The sequence below is a fragment of the Chiloscyllium plagiosum genome, chromosome 40 (assembly GCF_004010195.1).
Source record: "Chiloscyllium plagiosum isolate BGI_BamShark_2017 chromosome 40, ASM401019v2, whole genome shotgun sequence".
Classification (NCBI taxonomy): Eukaryota; Metazoa; Chordata; class Chondrichthyes; order Orectolobiformes; family Hemiscylliidae; genus Chiloscyllium; species Chiloscyllium plagiosum.
Window position 1 is genome coordinate 25,500,476 of NC_057749.1, and position 21,731 is coordinate 25,522,206.

At 44.7% G+C, this 21,731-nt stretch overlaps 1 protein-coding gene across 1 annotated transcript in view; it reads left to right on the forward strand.

Annotated features, from left to right (window-relative positions):
* Window positions 1-10,068: 10,068 nt before the first annotated feature.
* The window catches only part of LOC122542635 (uncharacterized threonine-rich GPI-anchored glycoprotein PJ4664.02-like), a 51,629-nt gene continuing 39,966 nt past the window's right edge, over window positions 10,069-21,731 (forward strand). Inside the window, exons 1-2 of the mRNA XM_043680621.1 lie at window positions 10,069-10,075; window positions 20,550-20,619. Coding sequence (XP_043536556.1) covers window positions 20,580-20,619 — 40 coding nt within the window. The 5' untranslated portion in view covers window positions 10,069-10,075; window positions 20,550-20,579. The remainder of the gene's footprint in view (window positions 10,076-20,549; window positions 20,620-21,731) is intronic.

Genomic DNA, 21,731 nt, shown 5'->3' on the forward strand with positions numbered 1-21,731 from the left:
CTTTGTTTTTTAAACATAAATGGGTTAATGTCCGACTTGCAATACTGAGCAATGATGAGGCAAGGAGACATCTGCTGATAGAAGATAATTAATTTCCAGTCTATTGTCGAGAAATGTGTTATTGCCGTGAAATATTGTTCTCACCTGCTCAGTTTTCCACCCTGCCTCGCTAATGCTCTGCACCCTCAGGTTAGGTGGCTCAGTGGTTAGCATTGCTGCCTCACAGCACTAGGGTCCCAGGTTCGAATCCAGCCTTGGGCAACTGTCTGTGTGGAGTTTGTATATTCTCCCACAGTCCAAAGATGTGCAGGTTAAGTGAATTGGCCATGGGAAATTGCCCATAGTGCTAGACGCATTAGTCAGAGGGAAATGGTGGGTTACTCTTTGGAGGGTCAGGTTGGGCTGAAGGACCTGTTTTTGCATGTAGGGGATCTAATCCAATTACTTTCCCTCAGATCTAACTAGATTTAGCTGCTGTTTAACTTCACTGTGTGTTGTAGTGACCCTCAGGTTAAACTCAGTTGGCTCTCTCTCTCTCTTTAATGAGAGAGCAGCCCTATGGTCCTGTGGGACTAGGGCAGCTTTACCTTTATGTTAGAGACAAAAATATTGCAGATGCTGGAATCCAAATAGACAGGCAGGAGGCTGAAAGAACACAGCTAGCCAGACTCCCTTCCCAGCCCCTCCCCAACCCTTCCACTACTCCCTGCCATCAACTGGATCCATTCTTCCCATTGACCAACCAGGTCGTACCTTCTACCTGTCTTAACCTATCCACACTTCACCACCCTGCCCCCTCGACCTCCTCTATCTGCAGCTTCCCCAACACCCACCCCAGTCCTGAAGAAGGGTTACACCTGAAATGTCAACTTCTTCACCTCTTGATGCTGCCTGGCTTGCTGTGTTCTTCCAGCCTCCTGTTCGTTTATTACCTTTATATTGGGCAAGGCAAACAGGGTGTTTCTTTAATCTACAGGCTTGGGAAACGCCATTTAAAAAGTTGAATCCCAAGTGGGGCCAGATGTTGTCTTGCAATGATTAGTAATGGGGAGAGTCTTTTAACGTCTCACTGTCATATAAGAAATAAAGTTCTTTTATGCCTGAGTAGACTGGAGTTTGCCTTGTCTCTAGTATTAGCATGTTCCCTCAGTCATCTTTGACAATGTAGCACTGCATAGAATGTTAGTTCTGGGCACAGTAGACCTTTAATAATTATTGTGCAAATTGTATACTTAAGTATTTACACTTGTGCAATTGTCTTGTAATTTATTTTAATTCTCTATAATTGGCTTGAATTATAATTACAATGATTTTATTTTGTTTCAATCATTTCAACTCAGTGTCTGTTGTCATGATGACTTTTCGATAAGCAATCATCTGTCTGTCTTCAAATTTCAGGAGTGGAATTTGTACCCACTTATTCAGAATAACTGAATCATCAACTCCACCCTTTCTCAATGCTCCCTATGCCCTAATTAATCAGGGCCATAAAACTGTAAAATTGTGCCGCCAAAAGGATTTTTAATCAGTAAGGGGAATCAAGGGTTCTTGAGGGAGAATTACGTCAGCCTTGATCTAATTGGATGGTGGAGCAGATTTGATGGGCTGAATGGCCTCCTTCTGCTCCTGTGCCTTATGATCTAATTTCGGATCCTTTCTCTTCACCTCCCAATTCCTCCATGAATGGTCCTCTCCCATTTAAGAACCTTTTCCAGTTCCCTAGTCTAAATAGTATCATTTGCTCCTCATTTTAGCTGTTACATTTTTTCTGCTTACTCTATGCAAATAGAGGGAGTGAATCTTTAAGAGATTAACCCCAGCCACTGAAGTCTGTAGAACAGAGAGAGGTAATACAGTAAGAGCAACACTGAAATATTGAATCCCGCTGTCCTGTTTGTTGCAATTCTATTGCACACAACAGAATTCTCTCCCTCCAACGTTTTCATCTTGTGACCATTCTCTCCGATTGCAAAACTTCATGGAATATTGTCCTTCATTGCTACAGGCATGGAGTTTAAAAACAGGGAAGTGATGCTGCATGTGTATAGGGTGTTGGTGAGGCCACACCTGGAGTACTGCATGCAATTTTGGTCTCCTTACTTGAGAAAGGATGTACTGGCACTGGAGTGCATGCAGAGGAGGTTCACCAGGTTGATTCCAGAATTGAGGGGAGATTGAGTCGACTGGGACTATACTCATTGAAATTTAGAAGAATCTTACAGAACCATATACATTTATGAAGGGAATAGATGAGATAGAATCAGGGAGGTTGTTTCCATTGGCGGGTGAAACTAAAACTAGGGAGCGTGCCTCAAAATAAGAGGGAGCAGATCTAGGACTGAGTTGAGGAGGAACTTCTTCACCCAGAGGTTTGCGAATTCCCTGCCCAGTGAAGCAGTTGAGGCGAGCTCTCTGGATGTTTTTAAGGCAAAAGATAGATTTTGAACAGTAAAGGAATTAAGCGGTATGATGAGCGGGCGCGTAAGTCCAGGGAAAGACCAGCCATGATCTTATTGAATGGTGGATCTGGCTCGATGGGCCAGATGGGATGCTCCTGCTCCTGGTTCTTATGCTCTAACATTCAGACCAGAATCTAACTTTCTTCAGTGCTTCAAGCCATTTTGAACATGACTCCTAATTTCTGCTGTGCTGTCTCTGAGTTAGTTTTCTGTTCATGCAAAAACCAGTTATTGTCATCATTCAGAGTCAAGAATCCCACAAACTCCTTTTGACCTTCACCACATCCAAATAATTGCTAACCAATAGTCTCCTGGTCCATCAATTCTTCATTTTTTATTTAGGTCGTTTTGTGTCTCACCCCCTCCCTATCTCAGTAACCACTCCTATAAACCACTGAGATTTTGGCACTCATTCAAAACTTGCCTCTTGGAATTCCCCAGTTAACTTTCTACCAACATTCCTGACCCTGTGTTTGCTCTAAGCTCTGAAAAATCCTTTGCCAAAATCTCTTGATCTCTCTCTCTCACTCTGTCTATCTTGCTCTCTTTCCATTCCTCAGAGCTGACCTTTTCTGAGTGAACCTTTGTCACTCTGTGCTAATATCCACATGGTGCTCCTCAAGATGTTTTGTAATATCGAAGGCACAAGTTCTTTTAAAAATTCGTTTTGTGGGATGTGGGTGTTGCTGGCAGGGCCCAGTATTTATTGCCCGTCCCTAGTTGCCCCTTGAGAAGGTGGGGGTGAGCTGCCTTCTTGAACTGCTGCAGTCCACCCTTCCTCAATGCTCCCTATGCCCTAATTAATCAGGGCCATAAAACTGTAAAATTGTTCCGCCAAAAGGATTTTTAATCAGTAAGGAGAATCAAGGGTTCTTGAGGGAGAATTACGTCAGCCTTGATCTAATTGGATGGTGGAGCAGATTTGATGGGCTGAATGACCTCCTTCTGTTCCTGGGTTCACCCACAATGCCCTTAGGGAGGGAATTCCAGGTTACTGTCTGGAAATCCTCTTGTTCAGAAGCTGCTGTACTGAGGTGTCAATTATGTGGAGAGAGTGAGGGCTGCAGATGCTGGTGATCAGTGTTGAAGAGTGGGATGCTGGATGAGCACAGCAGGTCAGGCAGAATCAGAGGAGCAGGACAGTTGAATGTTTCAAGCATAAGTTCTTCATCAGGAATGCCATGCTTGAAACGTCGATTCTCCTGCTCCTCGGATGCTGCCTGACTGGCTGTGCTTTTCCACACCACACTCTTCAACTGTTAACTATGTGGACTTCTCTTAAGAAGGTAACTAATTAAGGAATAGATTTGTAAGATATGAGGCTGACATATCTTAAAACCAGCTTGAAAGTGACTTGTGTAAACTGAACAATTGAGAATATGTAACTAACTGATTAAATGTTAGACATACCTTTGTTGATGGGCACAGCACTTATAATAATAAACAATAGTATCTGAATAAGTGGATTAGCAAACAAGGCATTCAGGTTCGATTTACAATGGAAACTGTAAACTGGCTGAGGTTACCATGAAGGTCCCATCTTCTTGACTCTCACCTGAAATTAAACTCACCATCAGTCTAACGAGAGAGTGGGGCTATAGATTGGAATATAGTTTCGCCTACTAGCATCTCAAACGTTGTTGTAATATTTATGATTATTGCTACTACCCTTTGTTAGCTTTTGACCAGTTCTACCCAGTGCATGAGGAGGTCTTTTCACTCAGCTGATAATGTCTCTGCCTCTGAGTGCGAAGCTCTGGTTTTGAGTCCCACCTCGATGGCTAAGGAAGATGCCGTCATTATGTGGGCAAGCTGTTATGGGTATCAAACAACAGAACGCGCCAATTGCAGGCTGTAAGAATGGGAGTGAGTTATGTGATGGAAAAAGGTGTTGAAGCCTCTACTTCACTATCAATAGATCTAAGCTGCAAAAAGCAGGTAAGAATGGGCACATTGCCACAGAAACTCAGGCCCTCTCAGTGAACCGCAATGCAAATTTGTCTCACAAATCACATTGATGGATATCCTAACATGTAAATCCGGGTGTGAGAGAGCATGGAGACCAGCAGAGAAGGAGTAGATTAAAACAAGGATGCAATAATGTCCTCTATCACTCAGTATATCTTATGAAAGCTTGCTGATCTAATACCCAGATCAACAAAATGTTCAGCATAAGGTAACTACAGATAAGGAAGGTTATTTTTACTTCATCTTTTCCAAAAGTTCCTTGTTTAATTACCAATCATTTTTTGGGTTTTTTCCCTTAGTGTACTTTGCAAGAAAAACAACTTCCTGCTGTCAGTCTAGAATGCATCTTTTATCTGTTTTTACCCACATACTTAGCTTGGTTAGTAATGCAACGCATGTTCAATTCCCGCACTGGCTGAGGTTACCATGAAGGTCCCATCTTCTTGACTCTCACCTGAAATTAAACTCACCATCAGTCTAACGAGAGAGTGGGGCTATAGCAACTTTGCCTTTCCTTACCTTTGTGCCACTCTCCCACTCTTAGAGTTTGATGTAAATTACTGCTTCAGTTACCTTTTTCAAATGGATAGGACTCTGAGGGGGGATGACAGGGTGTTTCCCTCTTGTGGGAGAGTCAGGGACCAGAAGGCATAATCTCAGCATCATGGCTCACCCAGTCAGGAAAGAAATGAGGAGGAATTTCTTAGAGGCAGGTGGAATTCTTTAGAGCAGGGGGTTGTAGACTTGAGGTTGTTATGTACATTTAAGACTGAGATACACATTTTTAATCTGTGAGAAAATCAAGGGTTATAGGGGATAGGCAGTGAAGTGGAGATGAGGATTGTCAGATCAACTACAATCTCATTGAATGGCTGAGTACTCTTGATGGGCTGAACGGCCATCTTCAGCTCCTATGTCTTACAGTCTTGTGCTCTGGGAGAACAGAGAGCTCCAGCAGATACCTCGTTCCATTTCCCAGAGGCACTACCCGAACAAATAGTTGCAAATTTGTTGAACAGGTGGGCGCATTAACAACCACGACAGTACCAGATACAAGTCAACAACTGAGCGAAATCAGAGATAGAGTTATAGAATCGTAGAGGAGTGCAGCACGGCAACAGACCCTTCAGTCTGTCTTGTCCATGCTGACCGCATATCCTAAATTGATCTAGTCTCACTTGCAAGTGCAGTAGTCCCCCTGTACCAGTGGGGGATATGTTCCAGGATTTACTGCGGAAGCCCAAACCTGTGGATAGGAGCAAACCTATTCATTTCAATAGGAAATGTACCTCCCTGGCAGCATTCTGGTCCCTGGTTCCGGAATGTTCCTTATGTTCCGGCCGCAGTAAACAACAAGTAAGTGAAACACGGAAATCGATTCCGCAGGTACAGGAGTCACCCTGTATTTGGCTCATATCCCCCTTAACCCTTCCTTTTGGATACCCAGCCAGATAACGTTTAAATGTTGTAATTGTACCAGCCTCCACCACTTCCTTGGGCAGCTCATTCCCCACATGCATCATCCTCTGCATGAAAAAGTTGGTCCCTTTTTAATCTTTCCCCTCTCATTTTAAACCTATACCCTCTAGTTGAGAGAGGAAAGATTTAAAAGGGACCTTAGATAAGGGGACCAAGGCTGTTCACGGTCTTCCAAGTGTAGTTCAACTGATGCCTTGTATAATTATAATTTTCATTGCAAGAAATTTTGAGGTCAGAAGTAGGGACATCTTACTGCAGGGCTTTGGTGAGACCACATCTGGAGTGTTGCATGTAGTTTTCCACCAACACAAGATATATTTGCCATAGAGGTTCAAACTTGCTGAACGTTTCAGAGAACATCTCTGGGACACACACTAAACAACCCGACTGCCCTGTGGCTGATCACTTCAACTCCCCCTCCCACACCACCAAGGACATGCAAGTCCTGGGCCTCCTCTACTGCCAATCCTAGCCACCCGGCAGCTGGAGGAAGAACACATCATCTTCTGCCTTGGGACCCTCCAACCATTATGCCATCAACGTCAATTTCACCAGTTTCCTCATCTCCCCTCCCCCCAATCTATCTCAGATCCAACCCTCCAACTGGGCACTAACCTCTTGAACTGACCTACCTGTCCATCTTCCTGCCCACCCATCTGCTGCACCCTCCCCTCGTGGGACTAGATTAGTTTGGAATATCTGGTCGCCATGGACAGGTTGGACCGAAGGGTCTGTTTCCATTCTGTACATCTCTATGACTCTATCACCAGCACCTGCATCTACCTATCACCTTCCAAGCTACCTTCCCCTCAGCCCCAACCCCTCCTATTTATCTCTCAGCCCCCTTTCCCACCCCCACATTCCTGATGAAGGGCTTATGCTTGAAACGTTGACTCTCCTGCTCCTCGGATGCTGCCTGACCTGCTGTGCTTTTCCAGCGCCACACCTTTCGACTCTGATTCACGGGTTGGCAGGATTACCCTGGTTCACTAGAATTTAAAGAAGATCTGATTGAAGCATGCAAAATTCGAACAGGCTGAACAAACTGGATGCAGGAAAGATATTTTCTGTGGTTGAACCAGGTAACTCAGTTTCAGGATACAGGGTAAACCATTTATGACTGAGATATGGAAAGGTTACTTCATTCAAAGGGTAGCAAATCTGTGAATCACACAAAGCTATGGAGGCCAATTCACTGAATCTTTTCAAGCAAGAGTTAATTTTTTGTATAAAAAAAGACTGGATAGGCTGGGATGTCCTTTATAGGAGATACAGAGGTGACCTTGTGGAGATTTATAAAATCATGAGGGTTATAGATAGATTTAATGGTAGGTATCTTTTCCCTAGGATGGGGGATTTCAAGATTTAGGACTGCATTTTTAAGGTGAGAGGAGAGAGATTTAAAAAAGACATGAGGGACAAATCTTTTACACAAGAGATTGGGTCACATACGGACTGAACTTCCTGAAATAATGATAGATGCAGGCACAGCCACAATGTTTAAAATTTGGATAAGTACATGAATTTAGAGGGATATGGGCCAGGAGCAGGCAGGTGGGACTAGTTTAGTTTGGGATTGTTTTCAGTATAGACCGAAGGGTCTGTTTCTATGCTGTATGACTTTATACTCTATGTGAAGTATCAGGGGATATGGGAAGAGAGCAGGAATATGGCATTAAGGTAGCTGATGATATAGAATTTCAAAGCAGGCTGGAAGGGTGAATGGTCTATTCTTGTTCCTTAATTCATAAGTTAGCATTATTTATAGAATCCCTACAGTGTGGAAGCAGGCTATTCCGCCCATCGACTCCACACCAACCCTCTGATGAGCATTTCACCTAGACCTACTCCACACCGTAACCTTGCGTTTCCCATGGCTAACCCAACTATCCTGCACATCCCTGGACACAATAGGTCAACTTAGCATGGCCAATCCACCCTAACCTGCACATCTTTACACTGCTGGAGGAACACCCAGAGGAAACCCACCCAGACACAGGGAGAATGTGCAAACTTCACACAGTCGCCCGCGGCTGGATAGTTTTTATATTTTCGCGCTTTGACCCCATTCATATCCTGCCTTTGCATTAAACCTCAGCATCCTCAGTCTGAATTGTGTACTCAGCGAGGCATTTTTGATAACTGCTTAGAATGTGAGAGTGTCTGAATGGATATACTAGTACCTGCTAAATCCAAAGAACTTAAGGTCAAATCTTATTCCAGCAGACTTGAGCCCAGACACCAGGCTGACATTCCAATGCAGTACAGGCTGTAACGTTGTAGATCCGTTCCATGCAATCCTGTGTTATAAGAATATCATGTAATAGTAGTACCATTTCAACCAATGGGGCCGGAATCACATTATAAACATTGCATGCTTTAAAACCTCGCGCTTTAGAAACAGTGTTCCCAATTCATCAATCGCGTTATTGTGAATTTGTGTTAACAAAACGCGCATTATGCCAGAACGATCTGTACTGTCAGAGACACCTTCTTTCAGATAAAACCAAGGCATTATCAGTTTTGTCAAGTGTAATAAAAGACCTCATGGCACTGTCCAGTACAGGAAGGGAAGATCTCGCTAGTGTCCTCCAATATTTAAACCTGAACCAACATCATTAAAACAGATGAATAGCCGTTGCTAAAGGGTTGATATTAATATGTGGATTATCGCATCTACATTAACATTGGGAATTAATATAAGATCGCAGCTACTTAGAGATGGTGCTCTCTAGAATCCTTACAAATGTGCAAGCAGACCATTTGGCCCAACAAGTCCACACTGTGACTCAGAGTATCCTGCCCGGACCCATTCCCCTACCCTATTACTCTACATTTCCTCCATCTGATGCACTGAACCTACACATTCTTGAACATTATGGGCAATTATTAGCATGGCCAATTCACCTAACCTGCACCATTTTGGACTGTTGGAGGAAACCGGAGCAGCCAGAGGAAAACCATGCGACCTGTAGTAGATTTGAAGTTGTGAGCTTTGCATAGCTAGTCATTAAAATTCAAGACCATGTTTGTCAATTTGAGAAGGCTCATGCGATCTTTTCCAAGTCCTCTCTCAGAACCCAATCACAGTAGAACAGTCTTTCTTGGAGTCCTTACAGTCCTGAATATTGCTCTTGTCACCTCACTGTCATCGGGAGCTTGTAGTGAGCAAAGTGGCTGCTATTTTCTTTGTTGCATTGAACAAGTCACTTTGTACAAAGGGCAAAATGTTGCGAATCTGAAGTGCTAACAGGAAACAGCATCAAGTAGCCCGTGTGGATACTGGAACTAGTTATCAGGTCATGAGAGCTCTTTGGTCAAAGTAAGTGTTAACTCAACTTTCTCCACAACTCTTGCTTGAATGTTTCTCACACTTGTTGCTTTTAATGGGTGGCAGGTTGGCTCAGTGGTTAGCACTGCTGCCTCACAGCACCAGGGTCCCAGGTTTGATTCCAGCCTCGGGTGACTGTCTGTGTGGAGTTTGCACATTCTCCTCGGGTCTGTGTGGGTTTCCTCCGGGTGCTCTGGTTTCCTCCCACAGTCCAAAGATGTGCAGTTCAGGTGAATTGGCAATTCTAAATTGCCCGTAGTGTTAGGTGCATTAGTCAGAGGGAAATGGGTCTGGGTGGGTTACTCTTCGGAGGTTCGGTGTGAAAGGGTTGTGTCAAAGGGCCTGTTTCCACACTGTAGGGAATCTAATCTAATAATTGTTGGATTAAGTGCATGGTATTCGGAATAATCCAACAAACTAAGCATCAGGGGAAAAAGACAGTATTTCAATTGCCTTCAGTGGAGAGATAAGTCATTGGAAGGTTATTAGCTGATCCATACATCCTCTAGAGGCTGCGCTAAATGGAACCTGAGAAACCACCTACATTCTGATGGAGACATGAGTGAGGCATCTGGGCAAGTGACTTTTTTAAAGGGATTGAACAGTCCAGAAAAATGCAGTCAGTCCACGTCAAGGAGTGGTGGGACCAGTTTCACAAGCATTCCATCGGTCTTACTTAGCCCTCTGTCTAGAAGATCCAAATGAGAAAGACAAAAGGGACAACGTCATGAAACCTGTAACATGACACCGACAATCCTCATATAAAAGACCTGTTTGTTAGACAGCCCACGGCAAATAATAACCCATCTCTGCAAAGGAACAGGTATCATTTGGAGAGGTAGCTGTGGGGATTCACTCCTAACTTGCATAAGTAGGTTTTCATTAACCTGAATTGGAAGACTGGGAAGGATTAAACCAATTGAGGTAAGAGGCATTTTTGTTTATTTCATCATCATTGATATTTTTAAAGAAAAAGATGTCTTCTGGAAAGATTCTTTGCAATGAAATAAATTCTGGTTCTTTGTCAACTAAATATTGTTTTACTTATCCTCAGGATAAATGGATTGATTATTAGAATTTAATTCTGTGTCTTATGTCTGTGTGGACTGCAGTTGATTTGTGATTGTATTCTTGGTGTGGTTATTTAATGGCTTGATTGTGTATTCCCAGCGTAAAGCTTGAATGCAAACCTGGAAGCAGGTGCTAACTGAGGTTAGGTGGGTTGTGCCTTTGTAAAGCTGAAAATGAGTGGATTTGGTGTTGCATTATAGTGTATGCTTGCCACTCTGAGAAAATAATTTGGATTTCTAAAGCAGTAAGCTTTTGAATTTCGTTTACTCTCATAATAACGAATGTGGGCACACCTAGGAGGTGATTTCATTTGATTTGTTATCGTCACATGTGCTGAGATGTATGAAAAGGCTCATTTTGTGTGCTAACCAAAGAATTTGTAAGTACATCAGACTGCAGTAAGTAGCACTGAACTCAAAATAGAGTTACTTAATTAATGAAGACCTAGTCCCCTGAATAGCCTGTTTCCAAAATAATCATAGGATTTCAGCAGACATGAGGAAATTTTGCCATAAGTAAACGTTTAGATTCTCTGTATGAATTTCAGAGAAAAAAAATGCCTCACCTCACTTAATTCTGTTTTCTCAGCTTTACTGAGAGATTAACAGAGCAGTAATGTTCCAATGACCTTGAGGCTAAAAGAGGCCAACTCCCTCTTTATCACTTAGATCCCAGGTCAGATTGCTGTTGTGGGATTGAATTGGTTTTGCCTGCATCAATGAGGAGAGGTAGGACTGCCCGAAACCCTCCGTCTCCTTGTAAATTGTCAATCCATTCATTCTCACGCATTGAATGGGGACTTGGGTGATACTGAAAATAAGCTAAGCATTCAGTTTAAAGGGAGAAAAAACATTGATGTTCCTTTTCGCAGAAAATGGGTTAGGGTTAGTTAGTAAGGTAAAAACAATGACTGCAGATGCTAGAAACCAGATTCTGGATCAGTGGTGCTGGATTTTGCCTGTCCTCGGATTTTGCCTGTCCTCGGATGCTGCCTGAACTGCTGTGCTCTTCCAGCACCACTGATCCAGAAATAGGGTTAGTTAGTGTTAGGTTTAGGGTTATTTTTGCATGCAATTTTGTTGTGGGGAAATGGCAGATAAATGACATTTTGGAGTAAAAATTGCCTGCGCTTTACAAATATAGAGCAACAATAATCCCCATTGTAGATTCCAGCATATGCAGAAATTTGCTCCTATACTGTTAGTACTTGCTTTAATTAAAAAAAAACACTTGCACCCAGTCAGGATTTTAGGAACTATTTCTCTGCAAGTGTGCCTGCTGCGCTATAGAATCCCGGACAGCAATATAATCATGTCCAGGCAATCTGTTTTTAGTTATTGCTTAAGGGATGAATAATGGCCAGCAGTGATGGGTTGGAAGGGTGTGTTTCCATGCTGTGATGCCAGGGAGAACTTGCAGCTGTTGTTCATATAATGCCACTGGATCTTATAGCTGAGAGTGTAGATTATGGGCACCAGCGTCATGTCTTGCATTCTGGTGCACCAGCTCATCTACAAAGTGGCATTCAAATTATGTAGTACGCCACAAACATTGTTGTGGAGTATCAGCCTAGGTTTTGTGCAGGCTTTATTCTTCTGTGGAGCAACTGAGGGCTGCAGATGCTGGAGCTCAGGGTCGAGAGTGTGGTGCTGGAAAAGCACAGCAGCTCAGGCAGCATCCAAGAAGCAGGAGAATCAATGAAGGGCTTATGCCTGAAACATCGATTTTCCTGCTCCTCGGATGCTGCCTGACCTGCTGTGCTTTTCCAGCACCACACTTATTGACTCTGATCTCCAGCATCTGCAGTTCTCTCTTTCTCCTCTCACTGTATCTGACCTTTTATAGAGTCATAGTCATACAGCACGGAAACAGACCCTTGGGTCCGACCAGTTCATACCATCCTATAATCCCAATCTAAATCAGCCCCACCTGCCTGCTCTTGACCCATATCCTTCGAAACCTTTCCTATTCATGTACTAATCTAAGTGTGTTTTAAACATTGTAGCTGTGCCCAATTCCACCACTCCCACAGGAAGTTCATTCCTCACACGAACCACCGTCTATATAAAAAATTTGGCCCTCATGTCTTTTTAAAATCCATTTCCTCTCACCTTAAAAGTATTCCCGCTAATGTTGAAATCCCCCATCCTAGGGAAAGGTGTTGGTCTCTAGGTAGATTTAATAGAGACATAGAAACAGAGAGAAAAGGAGCAGGAGTAAGCCGTTCAAGCCTGTTCTACCATTCAATACAATCGCAGCTGATCAGTCATTTGTTCCTACTTTCTTCCCATACCCTTTCATCCCTTTAGCTCTGAGCTTGACTCTCAAATGTTAATTCTGATCTGTCTCTCCATACATTCTCTGTGGCTGTAACACTGCACTCTGTTCGGCTATCCTGATGCACTTTGTATGGTACGATCTTCCTGTACAGCACGCAAAACAACGGCTTTTCACTGTATCTTGGTGCATGTGACAACAATCAATCAATGAGGAGAAAGATTCCTGAAGAAAGGCCTGTGCCCGAAACGTCGAATCTCCTGTTCCCTGGATGCTGCCTGACCTGCTGTGCTGTTCCAGCAATAAAGTTTCAACAACAATCAATCAACCAATCAAAAAACAAATTGCTGGAAATGCTCAGCAGGTCTGGCAGTATCTGTGGAGAGAAATCAGAGTTAACGTTTCGGGTCGAGTGACCATACCGCGAAACTCACTGGATTCGAAATGTTAACTCCGCTTTATCTCCACAGATGCTGCCAGACCTGCGGAGCTTTTCCAACAACTTCCCTTTTTGTCTCTGACTTACAGCACCTGCAGTCTTTTCGGTTTCAATCAAAGCAGTCAATCTCATTTTTTGAAAATTCAAACTGCTTTTGTGGCAGAGAATTCCACAGACTTACCACTCTCTGGCTGGAGAGAATTCGCCTCATTTCAGTCCAAAATGGCGTACCCTTCAATCTGGGCTGCCCAGTCATTGGGAACATTCTTCATGCGTTTACCCCGTCCTGTTAGAATTTTATCGGTTTCTAGAGATCCGCTAATTCTTCTAAGCTCCAATGAATATAGTTCTAACCAGTCCAGTCTCTTTTCATTAATGCTGGGAGATCTGTGCATCAACAGAGAGACCTTCTGACAACGCAGTATCTTTGCCTTTACTAGTCAACAGCCCCAGGTACTTTGGGTCCCATTGGAGCCAGATAGGAAATCACCTCAAATTCTGGTCACCCTGTCTCAGAATCTCGGAAAGACAAGACCCAGACACAGTCAGTGAAGTGGAGATCGATTCATAAAGTCAACGGCACGGAAAAAGGCCCTTCGGCCCATCTCACCTTTCATTTTAAAGTTCAGTTCAGGCAGCTGCACAAAAAATGCCTCAAAATCCACAAGAAACAAGAAACGGTGGATATTCAGAAAGCCACTATTCTCAGTTCGCTAAACGTGTTACAAGATTAAAAATATTCCTTGCACATTTCTGCAACAGCAACAGATATGGGCACCAGCGCCCCACATTAGCATAAATAAAATGGCTTCCACAAGGTTTACAGATTTGAGTTTCAAACCAGTCTGAAAAACACTGTTGGCATTGCACTGTGGATGTATACCGTGGTAGCACGGTGACTTAGTGGTGCTGCCTCAAAGCCCCAGGGACCCAGGTTTGATTCCAGCCTCGGGCGACTGTCTGTGTGGAGTTTGCACTTCTCCCTGTGTCTGTGTGGGTTTGCTCCGGTTTCCTCCCTGTGGTGTAAAATTCCAAGCAGTGGAATGTGGTGAAACGGTTAAAAATTATGTCCCAATACATGTGTGAATCTAACCGGAATGGAGGTGTTGCTTAGTCCCGTGTGAATCTTCTTATCTGTATGTAACCAGAATGGAATGTGTTTTTTAGCCTTGCTCTGCTGTTCACATGAATGTTTATATCTGGAAAAGAATAAAAAGCTGGAAAAGTCTCCAGTTCGGTGAGTCTGCTCCGGGGTTACGTTTAACCGCCGAGCGTGGGTTGTTGGCAACCGCTCTACAAGAACTGACGGCTCCCAGTTTTTGTAACATGTAGAGTGAGCATAAACCAGACCCGTTGTGCGACACTGCGGGGAATAAAATGCCCATATTCTAGCAGTCTCGCCTCTTGGTCGTTTGTTCTGTGTCAGACTACTCTCCTACGAACCTGACCTTGAGAATTTTTTAAAACACTCCCGCAGTCCAAAGGTGGGCAGTGTAGCTGGATTGGCGATGGGAAATTGCCCCACAGTGTCCAGGGATGTGCAGGCTACGTTGATTAGCCACGGGAAGTGCAGGGATAGGGTGGGTCTGAGTGGGTTGCCCTTCAGAGGGATGGTGTGGACTCAATGGACCGAATGGCCTGCTGTAGGCACTCAATACTTTTGCAAAACCCTTAAAATCGCTTTTATGTGTCTGTTTGGTCTTTGGAGAAGTGTCCTGCCTTACCAGAAGTTTACCTGCAGTCAGTGGTATGTTGAAGGAAGGTGGACAGTTATCAGTTAACTCCCTGGTCTTAATGTAAACAGATAGGAAGAGACAGTCACAGATAAATAAGGGGAAGTGTCAGTTTGCCGGGACCATTTACTAACATACAGATACACCACATGTGGGCTCAAGCAAATCTCATGCAGGCAGTAAAACTGGTGCAGTGGATCAACTTGTTATTTATATCTATCCCTGTTGAGCCACATCAGGAAATGTGTTCAAAGATGCCAGAGGATGTGGTGGAGGCTGGTACAGTTGCAACATTTAAAAGGCATTTGGATGGGTATATGAATAGGAAGGGTTCGGAGGGATATGGGCCGGGTGCTGCAGGTGGGACTAGATTGGGTTGGGATATCTGGTCGGCATGGACGGGTTGGACCGAAGGGTCTGGATCCATGCTGTACATCTCTATGACTTTATGTAGATTCCAGAAAGTGCTTTACAGAGAACGGCATGTGCTTGATGGAGTTCAGGACGAGGAGGAGATTTCATTAAAGCTTACAGGATACTGAGAGGCCTGGACAGAGTGGACATGAAGATGATGTTTCCACAACTAATAGAGACTAAGTCCCACAGGTACACCCTCAGAGTGAAGGGGACAGTCCTTTAGAACTGAGATGAGGAGGAATTTCTTTAGCCAGAAGGCAGTGAATCTGTGGAACTCAATGCGGCAGAGGGCTGTCGAGGCCAAGTCACTGAGTGCCTTTAAGACAGAAATAGATAGATTCTTGACCAGTAAGGGATCAAGGGTTTTGGAGAGAAGGCAGGAGAATGGGCTTGAGAAATGTAACAGCCATGATCGAATGGCAGAGCAGACTCGATGGGCCTAATGGTCAAATTCCGCGCTTATTACTTATGGTCTAGTGGGGAAAAGAGGTTTGTAGTGAGTGAATTCCAGACTGATTGTCGAGGCAGCCAGTGCACAGTCGTTGAGGTGAAGGACTGTGATGGTTTGGAAACAAGAGGCCAGGATTGAAGTGGTACAGAGACCTCAACACTAGAGGCTGGTGCCATTTACTGGAATGTAGGATTCGTGTAGGTAGATCAGCACAAACCCAGTGGGCTGAAGGATCTCTTATGTGCTGTATGACTCTACGACTCTCTCTCGGATGGCTGTAAGACTGCAGAAATAGTGAGGGGAAGTCCCATGACGCAAGAACGAGAGTTTCATAAAGTTATCAAAACTGGAAAGGGTGCCAAAAAAGATTTGCAAGGATGTTGACGAGACTGGAGGGTTTGAGTTATAAGGAGAGGCTGGATAGTTTGGGACTTTTTTTCCCCTGGAGCGTTGGAGACTGAAGGGTGACTTTAAGGAGGTTTATAAAAAAACATGAGGGGCATAGATAAGGTGAATAACCAAGGTGTTTTCCCCAGGTTAGGGGAGTCCAAAACTAGAGGGCATAAGTTTAAGGTGAGAGGGGAACGAGTCACGAGGGTGATGTATATATGGAATGAGATTAGATTAGATTAGATTACTTACAGTGTGGAAACAGGCCCTTCGGCCCAACAAGTCCACACCGCCCCGCCGAAGCGCAACCCACCCATACCCCTACATTTACTCCTTACCTAACACTACGGGCAATTTAGCATGGCCAATTCACCTGACTTGCACATCTTTGGACTGTGGGAGGAAACCGGAGCACCCGGAGGAAACCCACGCAGACACGGGGAGAACGTGCAAACTCTACACAGTCAGTCGCCTGAGGCGGGAATTGAACCCGGGTCTCTGGCGCTGTGAGGCAGCAGCGCTAACCACTGTGCCACCATGCCGCCCACAAATGAGGCTCCACAGGAAGTGGTAGAGGTGGGTACAATTACAGATTGTTCTTCTATAATGCAATGGTTGTGATCTTGTGCAATCCCATGTTACAGAAAATCACGCTTTATAAAATCGCTTAAAGTGTTGGGGATGTAATCACCTTATGGCCAAAACATGTTTCAGAAGTTCCCGCTTTAGAAACAGTGTCCTCAATTCATCAATTGCATTACAACAAATTCGCGTTGACGAAACGTGTGAGGGGCAGAACGACCTGTAAAACATTAAAAAGAAGTTTGGACAGGCACACGGATAGGAAAGGTTTAGAGAGATATGGGCCAAACGCAGGCAAATGGGACTAGTTCAGTTTAGGATACCTAGTCAGCATGGATGAGTTGGGCCGAAGGGTCTGTTTCCATGCTGTGTGACTCTATGACTCTATAGCATTCCTGCATAGGCAGCAAGGGTGTGTCACCAAGCACAGGGGTAATGGGCCAACACTAGCTCAAGTGGAATGCTGTGTACAATCCCCCAAATAGCATTGCGTTTCTGCAGGGGTCAGCTACACTCCCATGGGGAAGCAACGACTGAGAGCAAGTGAGGACTGCTAATGCTGGAGAGGCAGAGTCGAAAAGTGTGGCACTGGAAAAGCATAGCAGGTCAGGCAGCATCCGAGGACCATGAGTGTCAACATTTCTGGCATACGCCTACATTTCAGATGAAGAGCTTATGCCCGAAATATTGACTTTCCTGCTCCTTGGATGCCCTCTGACCTGCTGTGCTTTTCCAGCACCACATGTTTGACTCCCGAAGGGAAGCCTCGAATAGAGGTCAGACTGTTCACTGTAGGAGACTAAGGAACGGGGAAACTGTCACTCATTCCCACAGGGTGTGATCCAGAACAAGGCTGAGAGAAGCCTGTTTACTGACCTATAGAATGCATTTGGCAAAAAGAGGGTACAAAAAGAAAAGGAGAGGGAAGAATTCATGTGGGAGCCATTTCTACTGCAGATACTGGAAACCCAAACTAAAAGCAGAACCAGCATTCTGTTTCGCCCCACAGATTTTGCAATCTCTAGCATTTTCTATTGTTTTTGTAACCATTTTCCGTTTGCCTTGCTCCGACGACGTATATAGACAGTGAAAAACCTGCTCGACAAGCCAGAACAATTAGCACATTGAGATTATGCTCGTTCTGAAATCTAGGGTGTCACTTTTGGGTTATGCTAATGAAATGAACAATTGCCACATGTTTCTCATTCATTGTTTACGCAAAGAAAATGTGTTTTAAAAGAGTTTCCATATTGAAGATTCATCAATTTCTGTGTCATTCTGATTCACTTAACAACCTCAATTTGCCATTTCCCCACTGTCACTGGGAATGAAGCTCAGTGTGCGCGTTGCAAAGCCACATTTACAAATAAAATATAAGAAGGTGTTTGATAGGCTTGCCTTTATTATTCAGGCCACTGATTATTGGAGTTGGGAGGTCACGTTGTGGCTGTACAGGACATTGGTTAGGCCACTTTTGGAATACTGCGTTCAATTCTGCTCTCTCTGCTATAAAGATGTGGTGAAACTTGACAGGGTTCAGAAGAGACTGACAAGAACACTGCTAGGGTTAGAGGGTTTGAGCTATAGGGAGAGGCTGAATAGGCTGGGGCTGTTTTCCCTGGAACGTCAGAGGCTGAGGGGTGAAATCATGAGGGGCATGGGTAGAGTGAATAGCCAAGGTCTTTTCCCTGGGGTAGGGGAGTCTAGAACTAGAGGGCATAGGTTTAGGGTGAGAGGGGAAAGATTTAAAAGGGACCTAACGGGCAACGTTTTCACACGGAGGGTGGTACGATTACAACATTTAAAAGGCATCTGGATGGGTGTACGAATAGGAAGGGTTTGGGAGGGATATGGGCCAAATGCTGGCAAATGGGATCAAATTAGAATATTGGGTCGGCATGGACGAGTTGGACCGAAGGGTCTGTTTCCGTGCTGTACAGCTCTAGGACTCTAATTGGGCAAGTTGGACCTTGTAGAATCTTCTGGGTTGGAGGAGTTGAGCTAGACAATTTTTCTCCCTCCCGTTCAATTTTGTGTTTTGCATAAAGTTGCTAAAACTGAGGCTTAAAACAGACGGGAGACAAATTATACCAGCTGGAATTTGATACTGGCGGTACATGTTGATTTCTGTCTGTGCATCAAAAACCTTTTTATTGGGGAAATTTACAGGAGCCATCCTTCTGCATAGAGTCGATGGAATGCATGACACCTTGCAGGATGAGTGACAGTTTCCCTGTCAGCTTTCCTTAGTTTCCTGCAGTGAACAGTCTGACCTCTAATCGAGGCTTCCCCGTGGGACAGTGCCTGACTGCAGGCATGCAATGTTATTCGGGGACTTGTGCTCACAAGCCCACCCCGATAAACTTTGTTTCCAAGTCAAGCAAAGCAAGACCCCTACCATCACCCCTTCTGCAGGGAGGTTAATTGTTTGGTGAAAGCAAATCTGATAAAGGAATCAAATTGTTTGAACTCTGAGGAAGCTTCAGCAAAGGAATCCAGAGTGGACGTATTCTGAAATTTCAATCTGGGAATTCAAGGAGTTCTTAATTTCTTCCATGCCGCAAGGAATGGAAATCCGAAAGGCAGATTCCAAAACATTGTGGATACTGATTGAATTGTAATATTCAGTGGTGAGATGGACAGATTCTTACTTATTAAGAATATCAAGATTTAGATTTTGGCTCATGCACGGTGAGAGGAACAGTAAACTGTAAGACTCCACCACCATCCCTGGGCCATCGGAATCTCAGTCGCTCCAGTCTAAGTGGTCTTCCACTCGTAAGGCCTGGCATGTTGGCTCAGTGGTTAGCACTGCTGCCTCACAGCACCAGGGACCTGGGTTCAATTCCCGCCTCAGGCAACTGTCTGTCTGGAGTTTGCACATTCTCCCCGTGTCTGTGTGGGTTTCCTCCGGGTGCTCCAGTTTTCTCCCACAGTCCAAAAATGTGCAGGTCAGGTGAATTGGCCATGCTAAATTGCCCGTAGTGTTAGGTGAAGGGGTAAATGTAGGGGAATGGGTCTGGGTGGGCTGCTCTTTGGAGGGTCGGTGTGGACTTGTTGGGCCGAAGGGCCTGTTTCCACACTGTAGGGAATCTAATCTAAATGTGCCCCCACCAAGTTTCCCTCTCCTTTCCCCATTCGGTGGTTCCCATTCCATTGCTGCTCGCAGGATCCAGAAAGCAGAGGATCTGTCGGTCTCAGTCATAGCCGCAAGGGCTAGATGTAAGGGCCTCTGACCAGTCTGGTGTGACACTTCTTCATTTAGGGGTGACATGCCTCCCAGTGACATCTAGGGTCTTCTGTTGGCAACGTTGATAGAAGATGCCCAACTTACATGCCGCCTTCAGTTCCATGTCTCACTGGCATCAAGGGCTGTTGAGCGAAGACCAGTTGAGGTGTGGCTACAATTTAACAGAATGGTAGAACAAATTTAGATGCTCTTGCTGTTAACTGCTATGGTTTAGTTCTGGGCTAGCTTTTCCGATTGGTGTATAGTTTTTTAAGGCCAACTTTCAAAGAGCTCCAGGTAAAGCTGGAAGGGGCAAATTTCTCTATTTCTTCTGTGGACCAGTCCTCCAATGCTGGGCACGGGCCTGCGTGGTAACTCGGATAGATAGTGTCAACATCACTCAGCTCGGGTTAATGTTTGCGGGGCCTGGGCTCAAATCCCACCAGAGGTTGGTGGAATTTGAATTCGAGCCAGAAATCGAAAGCTTGCCTTAGTGACAAAACTGTATTTGCCAAAATGTGTCTGCTTCACTGATTTCCCTTTAGGGAAGGGGATCTGCCTTCCATACCTGGTCTGGCTGCCATGTGATTCCCGGCCCACTTAACCCTAAACCAGATGACTCCTTCCCTGTGAGTCCTTACTCTGTAACTAACAGTAGGGTGAAATTAATGGACGATACAAGTGTGCAGAAATTAAAATAGTGATGTTTTTGTTCTACTTTAGAATTTCCACGTGTCGCCCAAGGACGCGAAGATGGGTCTGCTGACACCAATCCTCCTGGCACTTGTCACAAGTAAGAAAACTGTTCTGAATCATGTTAAAAATATCACTAATGCAAAACAAGCAGATTCTGTCGTGTGTGATTTCAATGCAAATAAGAGTTGGGACGGCACAGTGTCTCAGGGGTTAGCGCTACCGCTGCCAGCGACCTGGGTTCAATTCCAGCCTCGGGCGACTGTCTGTGAGGGTTTCCTCCGGGTGCCCAGGCTTCCTCCCAGAGTCCAGAGATGGACAGGTTAGGGTGGATTGACCATGGGAAATGCAGGGACCCCAACGTAAAGGACGGCGAGGCCCAACTTTGAGAATCATTACAGGTGGGTGGAAGAAAGAGGAGGAGGTATATAAGGAAGAGTTGGAGCTTCTCCTCAGGACTGTGGTTTCACAGTGAAACAAAACCAAACTTCTGGCTGTAGGCCTGACTGACAGAACAATGCATGCTCACCTGAGCAGAACCAAAATGTAGGTTTTTGTTCCATTCACTGGCGAGGCCAGCTTTTATTGCCTCATCCCGAATTGTTCAGAGGGCAGTTAAGAGTCAGCCACGTTGCTGTGAGCCTCGAGTCACATGTAAGCCACATCACCTGCCCTGAAGGACATGAGAGAACCAGGTGGATTTATGCAACAATTGTTAGTGGTTGCCATGAGTTTCATTTCAGAACTTAATAAAGAGTTCAGGGTTCACCATCTGTCAGGGTGGGAATCAAACCCATATCCCAAAAGCATTGGCCTGGGGATCTGGATTGCTACCTCAGTGACATTCCCACTGCACGCTGCCAACCTAAACTGATTGGAGCCCAAGGTGCAGTCAAGGCCTTAAGCTTTTCAAACACATAGGCTTGGGGCCTGAGCAGACTAGGCCCCAGGCCTGTGTGTTTAAAGAGGCTAAGGCCTGAACCAAAAGGCTTTCAAGCCACGCAACTTGATATCAATCTCGCCAGCAGCATCAGTGGAATTTTGGGCTAGAATATTTTAAAGTCACCTTATGCCTAAGGTAAGATGCTTGAAAATCTCCTTGTACTTGATTTCCATCAAAATATCTGGCCGTGTTTTGGTTGAAATAGACATCCTCCCTATAATGAACAAAGGCTATTTAGCAGTAGCTGCCAATCCCTCAGGATTACCATC